This window comes from Amblyomma mixtum, chromosome 4, assembly GCF_055824585.1.
Source record: "Amblyomma mixtum isolate Tamu chromosome 4, ASM5582458v1, whole genome shotgun sequence".
Lineage (NCBI taxonomy): Eukaryota > Metazoa > Arthropoda > Arachnida > Ixodida > Ixodidae > Amblyomma > Amblyomma mixtum.
In genome coordinates this window covers 129,559,617-129,569,252 of record NC_143015.1, presented here as the reverse complement: position 1 = coordinate 129,569,252, position 9,636 = coordinate 129,559,617, and the positions used below count along the sequence as shown (strand labels likewise).

At 44.7% G+C, this 9,636-nt stretch overlaps 1 protein-coding gene across 1 annotated transcript in view; it reads right to left on the bottom strand.

The window, feature by feature from the left end:
- Nucleotides 1-4,252: 4,252 nt before the first annotated feature.
- The window catches only part of LOC149348205 (organic cation transporter protein-like), a 20,917-nt gene continuing 15,533 nt past the window's right edge, over nt 4,253-9,636 (bottom strand). Inside the window, exons 7-10 of the mRNA XM_089587996.1 lie at nt 9,426-9,636; nt 7,676-7,857; nt 5,600-5,745; nt 4,253-5,043 (exon numbers count right to left, since the gene is read on the bottom strand). The exon at nt 9,426-9,636 is cut by the window's right edge and continues 4 nt beyond it. Of these exons, the coding sequence (XP_089444122.1) occupies nt 4,926-5,043; nt 5,600-5,745; nt 7,676-7,857; nt 9,426-9,636 (657 nt within the window). The 3' untranslated portion in view covers nt 4,253-4,925. The remainder of the gene's footprint in view (nt 5,044-5,599; nt 5,746-7,675; nt 7,858-9,425) is intronic.

Genomic DNA, 9,636 nt, shown 5'->3' with positions numbered 1-9,636 from the left:
TGATTTTATCTGTACCCACTCCTTATGTAATACCCCCTAAGTGGGGGTCTTTAAGGTAATAAAGTGAAGTGAAGTGAAGTGAAGTGAAGTGAAGTGAAGTGAAGTGAAGTGAAGTGAAGTGAAGTGAAGTGAAGTGAACACCTCCACGAGATTCTGCAGTGATCGGATATGAGGACAAGCGCTCGGATATGAGATAAATTGAGGATACTGAAAATTACAGACGAATGAGCTTACGGTCCGTTGCCTATGAGGTATTTACTAAGGTAATGGCTAATAGAGTCAGGACAGCCTTATACTTCAATTGACCAAATCATCAAGTAGAGTTTCATAAAAAAATGTTCAACAATAGGCCATATTCATATTATCTATCAGGTGACAGAGAAACGCAAGTTATGGATATCCTAGCCTAAATTAAAATGAACAAAAGGGCATTAGCAGCTCTTGTAACGCGAAGGCAAGAAAATCGATAGTCCTCAAGGCTAGTGGACTAGATTCGAAGAGAAGGCAAGCCTACCAAGCGGCGTCAGAAAGTTAGGTGGGGGGAAGCGGTTAAGATGTTTGCGGGGATAAGGTTGCAGCCGCTGGCAGAAGACAGGCTCAATTGGGGCTGTGTCGGAAATATGTTTATCCTGCAGTAGACATAGTCACGCTGATAACGGTGATGAACAAAATGATTAAGGAACAACATCAGAAAATTACACTGCGATGGCATTCGGTGCACTGAAAAAGCGTCTGTCCGCAAACCCACGCTTCACTCATATGAGGGCTATGAAGTCAAGGCAAATAAAAGGCGGGCATGCTGTAAAGAAAAAAAAACAGCTGTACTAAGTAATCTCGCCACCACAATGCAATACTTTTAAATGACTTTTGAAGAAACTACTATAGTTACTCGGTTTTGTCTAGACTCATAAACAAAAAAAAGCAATCTAGAAAAGTGAGTCGACCTGTCTGCGATGGAAGAAAGCGATGTCCCAACAAGCATTCCAACCATCGTAGCCAATTGCACCAAGCCTCTCATCCAAGCCCGATCGCATACAAGGTCCCACTGCATGGAGAAATGAAAGGTCATTTTGTGAACACCCAAGCCACCTGTCAGCTTTCCACGCACCTTTCAGTGCCAGCATATGAGTGACACGCATTTCACCCAACTTTCGTCTTTTTTTTTTCCTTCGCTTTATCATGAGTAATGGCAATGTCAGAAATACCCGATGACAAGTATGGTCGGTGGTTGTGAGCTCTTTGACTCTGTTTTGAAATGCGAGGCTAGTTGTTCCTTTTCGACTAGAAGGGTGCTATACTTCATATTCGAACTGTGTCCAATAAGCACGTGTGGCTCATAATATTTCTTTGTTATGTTGGATTACAACATCACTATTCTCTGTATTAGAATACGCACTTGTGGAATGAATTGGGTCAAGCTAATTCGCAAGTAACTGCGCTATAAACAACCAGTAAAATTATGTATACTAGATATTCATCGCAGATTGTCAATGAACTACGTTATAAACATCGGATAAAATGTAGAATACAAGACAGCTTTACGCACAATATCTTGCGAGAGAGCACATTTATGACTTGCGCCACACAAAATACACGAAAATCAAAAACCGTACTAATTATGAAGCTCAAAAACCGGCCTGCCCGACAGCAGCCCTTAATCACCGTCCTGAAATCATACCTACCATAAAAGAAACCAGGTCTCTGGGAATGATCAAGAAGCGTCTCGATAAATATTTGTTATCTCTTGATGACTCAACATGTTCTCCCTGCAGCGCTTGTAATTAAGTGATTTCTTTCAACATATGTATTTACTGTGAGTTCTATGTACTTAATATGATAAATATGTGTGTACATGCAGCTGAGTGTATTATTCAATTTAAAGTTTAGATTTTCTTTTTTATAAGCACATCATTTTTTTATATTATCGCCAGTAGTGGTAGCAGGCTGACGCATCCAATGCCATCATCATACGAATGAAGGTTTGGCAAAGAATTCCATAATGTGGGCATTTGGAAAAGGTTCATGGCTCAAACAATAATATGAGTATATATAAAATATGAGCGCATAAACAGAAAAAAATCGTCACACAAACTGCCATCATCATCAACATCATCATCATCAGCCTGACTATACCCACTGCAGGGAAAAGGCCTCTCTTATGTCTCTCCAATTAACCCTGTCCTTTGCCCGTTGTGGCCATCCCATCCACGCAAACTTATTCCGATCTCTTAACGTTACACCTATCATTTTTCTGTCCATAGCTCGCTGCGTTGTCCGTAACTGAAGCTGAACCCTCTTCGTTAGCCTCCAAGTTTCTGCCCCATTGGTGAATACCAGTAAGATACAGCTGTTCTATACTTTTCTCTTGAGGGGCATTGGTAAACTGCCACTCATGATCTGAGAGAACCTGCCATATGCGCTCCACCCCATTCTTATTCTTCTAGTTATTTCCCTCTCATGATCAGGATCAGCGGTCAGTACCTGCCCTAAGTAGACATATTCCCTTGGTACTTCCAACACCTCGCTACCAATTCCGAGCTGGTGTTCCCTTGCTAAACTACTGAACATTACTTTGGTTTGGTCTTCTTATTCCTGACTGTTTCTTAGAAATTCGAAAGTGCGCACCAAGGACAGGACATGTAAGAAGAGAGAAAGGACAGCACTTACTAACAACAATAATTTGGTTATTATTCACTGCGACTGTCTGTATCTGCCGCTGTTCAGCTTGTTTAAGATATTGGCAGGGTCCGGACGATCTTAAGTGCTTACCTCCAGCAACGCCAACCCTTCGCATTTGCATGGCGGTTGTCCGTTGCCTGGTGTGTCCTCAATAAAGATGCTCAGCATGAAGGCAAGTGCAAAGAAAGTAGAGGAAGCGAACTTAACATGGCATACTTCTGGTTAAGGTTAGCTATCCTGCGCATGGAGAAGGGGTGAAAGAGAGCCAAAGGGGAAAGGAATAGGAAAAGTCGCATTCGTCGCGTGGCTGGAACGTGTCAACTTCAGGCCTTGAGTCTTTTATATTTTATTGCCGATATAATTCTCGCTTCCTCCACTTTTAATTATTTACTATGGAGGCCCCTAATATGAAACACAGTTGAACATGAACATGTAGGCAACACTTTGTGGTTAACAAACAAAAATAATATGCATTCTGCTGATGCAGCTGGCCTGGAATTGACATGATTTATTTTGTGAAAAGAACGGGATAACGAAGCAAAACTGTGTCCTGAGTCTCTTCTTCAATGTTGTATCCTTTATGAGCCGCCGCGGTGGCTCAGTGGTTATGGTGCTCGGCTCCTGTCCCGAAATACGCGGGTTCGATCCCTGCCGCGGCGGCTGAATTTCTTTGGAGGAGAAATTCTAGAGACCCGTGTACTGTGCGATGTCAGTGCACGTTAAAGAACCCCAGGTGGTCGAAATTTCCGGAGCCCTCCACTACGGCGTCTCTCATAGCATTAGTCGCTTTGGGACGTTAAGCCCCATAAACCATAAACCTTTATGCCCTTTTAATCGTTCTAAGCAACTGCTTCCGAAGTCAGAATCATACTGCGGAACTGCTTCGAAGCCGGATGCGTCGACGCCAACTAGAGCTTTTTGACCATAATACGAACCCACGCCTAGGGCTCAAAGATTAAAATCCTGCGCACTAATTGGTCAAAAACTAGGAGGCTCGGCGATTAACGCGTCACCTGTGGACGCCGAGAGGAACTGGGAACACTGCGGCAATTTGCCATTTCCACGCAAGGGATCGCGGCCCGCGATAGGCGCAGACATAAAAATATCATCTAAACCCGTCCTTAAGAAATATTTTAGACACAGCGAAGATTTTCGGTAACAAATAAACAAGAGTACCATGATTACAATATGAACTAATCAGTTAGGTATATGCATTGTAGCATAATATTCAGCTGAAACTTGTGTATAAATGCCTGTATTAATTCACCGGTCTTGTTTGCGAAGTATGTATCTGGTATACTTCCTTATATATATTTTCGTGTGTATAGTGTACAGACTTTTTTTAACGCGTGTATATGTGGTCTCACCGAATACAGGTGTTCTTGTCCGACATAATTGAGCAGCAGATGTAAGCTGAAGTTTCCAGCAATTACACGTGACCCCAAAAGTCCCATATACTGCTACCAGTGTAAGCTTTTCTATTGCAGAACAAGTCCAATGCTACAGGGCCCCTGGTAAATCCCATGCAGTATGACCTCTAGTGCTGCTCTAAATCACTCAATCAAACAATCGCTCAATAACTCAGTCAGCCAAAAAAGCTTTTATTTGTGCACCGGAACGCGCTACGACCCACTATACGCTGCGTAGTGGAGTCTGGTGGTAAGGGTGGAGTCGACCACGCGAGACAGTCGGGTGGGTGGTTCAGTGTAAATCTCGAACCTTAAAGGTAAGTGTCATAACAATAAGTGGCATAGAATTATTTCCCTACAACAATCAATATATGCACAGATCTCCCGCGAGCAGTTTTGATTTTTTCCTGAATTCTTTTTTGCTGTCGTCAAAAACTTTCCCCATTGCCTTCCTATAGATGCGGGTGGTTGAAAAACTTTTAAATAAAAAAATATTTGTTACGCCTCGTAAGAATCGATCATTGCCTTCAATATTTCAATAATAGTAGCTTACAAAATTCCAATACTCAAAAACTTTTGCCCAAGAATGCTAGACAGGCTTCACTGGAAGAAAGGGGGACACTGGATGCAAACGGGAGGGAGAGAAAAGGCTAGCATGACACAAAAGGAAACATCTAGGAAGCGCGTGGGTAGCGGGAAAGTAGTGCGTCTGCGCCTGTCGGGTGAGGCCGGGTTCTGCGCGGAACAGAAAAGGCGTTGCTTGGAGACAGCACCGGCTGCCTCCACCACTGCGGGCGACCGAGATTCTCTGAGCGCGCGCTTACAGAACTCTGGCTCTCAGGGGACACTATTCTTCACGTCGACGACGTCAGCTACGCATGCCACTTCAGCCAGTGGAAGCCGCAGCTTCGCCTGCAACGTTGTGTCGTTAGAAAGGCACTGCTCACCCACCGTCCTGCAAAAAAATTGGCACTGGTTTAGCTGTGGTTAAACCTGTAGGATTGCGAAAGCAATGAGAGAGAGGCGATGGAGAGCGCGCGGCAGCGGCCGCGGCACGCTAGCTATGCGCCGCTACTGCGCATGCGCAACTGGCGAGCGCGGCGGCGGCACCTCTGAGTCGCCCGCGCAGCGACGGCGGCGGCGCGCCAACTGTGCACCATGTGACGTCACTGCTCCTCGCGCATGCGCAGTATGGCCTTGCCGCAGCTCCGCGAAATGGCTCGGGGACTCGCGTAGTGTTGCTGTCGCAACAATATAACGAGCATACATTATTCCCTCTGTAGAAGCGGAGCCATGGAGCATTCTTTTTAACTTCTACTGCCACAAGCAGCGTGATCGAGCGTAGAAAAGGAAAACTTGCGAAAGGAGCTCTGATGTTATCTATTGTAACATGACTGCCAGAACAGACACCGCCGCCATGCAATGAACAGAGAAGAGAAAAAGCAGGCATGGACGTTAGTTTTTTTTTTCGGACTGAAATTGCTCTTTAGCTTGGTTTGCGATCTGCTTACCTGGACTTCCCGAGCTGCTTGGATTCGTGTATTGTGTCCGGTAGCGCAACCTTGAAAGTCTCCGGAAGCACGAACACCAGAAGGGATGCTAGACAGGCGATGCCCGCAAGTACGCCCATGGGCACAGAATCAGTGAGGTAGGTTCTCTGCAAGAAACAAAAACTGTGCACTCTTGATTCCTGATAACTAACAGTGCGAAAAAAATGGCTGTGGCTTAGCTTGGTTAAGCCCGCTAATTGAGAAAGCAATATCCGTAGCTACGCCACGATACAGCTGGTAGTATAGCTGGTGGTGGTGCTTAATTGTGGTGATGCATCGGTTATACAATCCAATAAAATCATATCTAATGCAATGTAATGCAATTCAATGCAATCCAATGCAATCCAATGCAATCCAATCCAATGAAATCCAATCCAATCCAATGCAATGCAATCCACAGCAGCTGCCAAGCGCGGCCTCGCCTTGCGACGGCTAGCCCTACTCTTGCAGCTGTGACGTCACACCACTAGGCGCGCCGCGCGCGGCGGGCGCAGTAGTTAGGCAGCAGCTACCAAGCACGGCCTCGCCTCGCGACGGCACAAGTTGCGCCCCTGGTTTTTGCGGCAGATGGTATGACGTCACAGCAGAGGTCAAGCTAAAGGTCAATGGTAGCTACCGCGGCCTCGCCACGCGAGGAGCTGAAAGTGAAAGTAGTATTGCTTTCGCAATAAAAAAGAGTCTAAAAGGGCAGCAAACGGACCAAGCTGTAACTTGCAGGCAAGCCGGCAATGTCCGCTGTTCCACTGGTCTCGTTTGCCATCGACGTTTCTTCCCACTCTCCGTCCCCCTCCCTCCGATTTTTCTTTCTATATCTGCTTGTGTTGCTTGTTTTTATATCTTTTTTATTTTCAAACAAAGATTCGCTTACAGTCGTCCCCTTGTGCTGTATCAAGTGGTTGTTAGAAAAAGATCGGCGCAATATCTGTCTCACAGTGGACACACTAAATACTACGTAAAGAAAGGGATTACGGAGGGAATAAAAGTAAGCAGAGAGCAAGAAGCACCGTAGTAAAGTGCTACTTGCTATTTTCAACCACCTGGTGTTTTCCATGCATTCAATATATCGCTGTATAAGGGGCGCAGCGAAGTTCAGACAGAGTTAGTCATACAGTTCCATGCATTCGGGAAGAAATCGCTTGAACGCCTGCGTAGAAGTTACGGAGCTTGCGCGCGCCATCTTGGCGGAAGTAGATTTGTCACCAGTTCTAAAGAATTCGGCGAAACCAGCGGAGTTACAGGTTGAGCGCATCACCCCGTGTTGTAAAAACGTTTTCATATATTTTTTTCCTTTTTTGTCCAAGTCCTTTCTGTCTCAGTAACTATTAATCGAAGTGTTCTATTTGCCAATAGAGTCTGATCCCTTGCCGTCGCCACAACTACCTTAGCATCGATATTGAGCATTTTGATCTTTTCAGTCTGCTGCCCCATCCATGACGAGATTTGTCATCAGTTGTAAATAATTTCACAAAATCTGCAGAGGGACAAGTTGACTGCATCACCCCGTGTTGTAAAAACGTTTCTATATATTTTTCCTTTTTCCTCCAAGTCCTTTCTGTCTCAGTAACTAATAATCGAAGTGTTGTATTTGCGAATAGAGTCTGGTCCCTTGCGGTCGCCACAACTATCTTGGCATAGATATCGAGCGTTTTGATCTTTTCGGTCCGCTACCCCATCCATGCCGAGTGATCTGATGTTATCGACCGAGCCCTAGGAGTATATCCGATTAGAACACATTACATCGTCGCTGTTCATTTCTCGTAAATGAATTTATGAATCTCTGACGTGTAAAACAGTACGAACTTGAACTCCGGGTAGAAGCACAGACCCAAATCCCGGCTGATGTTTCTACAAGAGGGATTGTCTTCACCTACGCCAATACTCTCGTGCTATCCTCTGAAACAATCAAAGTCCTGATGTCCAAACGGGGACCAGTGGTCCAAAGCTCTCCATATTCCATGATGTATAGCATTCTTTGAGGCATACAACTGGCTTTTGTAAGGATGGGCTCCGTACTAAACGTAATATTTCGGTGCATACCAGCTCCAACAAGAAAGGGGCAGTGGAAGAACCGATGCGGGTGCCGACCAAGCAGGCGCTGACCCCTACGGTCCGGTAAAGCGTCGGAAACACCTCGGCAGCAAAGATCCAGATGACCGTGTGTGAGGTGGATGCCAGCATTTTGCCCACAATGCCGAACACTTGTCGTGGGGCCACCATTTCTGCGTGCGTAGGAAAGAATCAATTCCGCATGGAGGCGTATTTAACTTACTCTATATTCAGAGGCATTTCACAAGCTCCTGTACGTTCAAACAATCAGAATAGTGAAAATTAGAATTCCGCTGAGCGGAGGTGCATGGCTGCAAAAAGTTTTCAGTTATCATACATAATAATTCTGGACAAAAGCATTTTGAACGAGAAAGTGTTTGTGAGCGTAATTTTTTCATATATTGAATGATTTCACAATAACAATCAATATATCCGCAAATCCCTTTTCGGCAGGCTTGAATTTTTCTTGCTATTAACGTTTTAGTTACCTTAAAAAATTAACCCATTGGTTTTCTATGGCCTCTTAACTGCTCGACGCGAGCGATGGAAACAGTATAAAATATTTTTCTACATATCGGAACATTGTGCCATTACCGTCAATATTTCTCTACAAGTGCCTTACATTTTTCCAACATTTAAATTTTTTCTCAAAGAGTGTTGGACATGAAATGGTTAAATTATGTCCCCTTCCGACCCAAACTTTCTATATGTACACACAAATTGTTTGGTTTCGATCCCGGTTATTCCGGCGATCTAATGTTCTCCCAATGACTGCAGGTACCTCGCATATTTTATACTCTCTTGGTACCATTCTCGGCATATGACGTTGCAACAGCCGCAGAACCAGGCTCTTAATTGTGAAACGTAGTTTAACCTTTACATAAAGTCATATGGAAAACATGTTCGTAAGGAGTACTTTTGGAAACAGCATAAAATTGCACAGTAGGCCGCAGACTTTTGCAGAATGCGAGTGTGCGGGAAAACATTTATTGTGCGCCGTGCATAGGCTTACATGTATGAACTACCTACAGTTGCATGCTTCATTCTCAAATATCTACACCAGGTAAAAGGGTCGCAAGTCCTCGTTAGAATGAGTTTATTCTCGAGTACACACATCTAGTAAACAAATAAAGAGCGGCGGTTAGTTGGTGCTTCATGAGTTTGAGTTTATTAACATTTTAGTTCTCAGTACACAAAACTAAGGGCCGGGAACAAAAGGTACAAAACCGGTGCCTGGCTGGGTCCCCTGACCCCATAACAAAGTTGATAGTGATGCACTCCCAGTAACCAAATCATAAGCTAAGGAAGAAACACATACAAAGCACTTAGAACGAAAACAATTCAACATGATGTTTGAACTTGTGCACAACACACGTGCCAATATTTAAACAAAATAAAATCTGTTTCAGCAAAAACCCTGTGCACAATCCATCAGGAGAGACACTTATAATCAACAATGTACAACAAATAAGTATGACGAACATAAATCTGGAGATAGTGGAGATATCGCGCTAACTTAAACAGATAGCTCATACACAGAATGCTTCATCACATACACAGTACGTGCTTCGTCTGTTCACCTTCTGTGTATGTGGTAACTATACAAGTTAGCCCGATATCTTCACATTCAGAAAATTTGTTGTTTTCTGTGTTAGGTAGATACTGCGCCTAGCACACACATTCAAATTATGATTACAAGTCAGTGGTGGCATTGGCAGCGTTGTTCTGTTCTCGCACGTACCTGGAGCAAGGAGGGCAACGCCAAGCGCGCATGCGCCGGTAACGGCGTACACGAACACCATGGTGGGCTTCCTCCGACACCAGCGGATGGCCGAGTAGCAGATGATCGCCACGGGGAATTCGGCGGCAGCGGCTATCACAAAAGTCAAGTACGGGTCACCACCTAGGTTGGTCACCGACAGCTGCAGGCTGTAGAAGACCATGCCACTCGC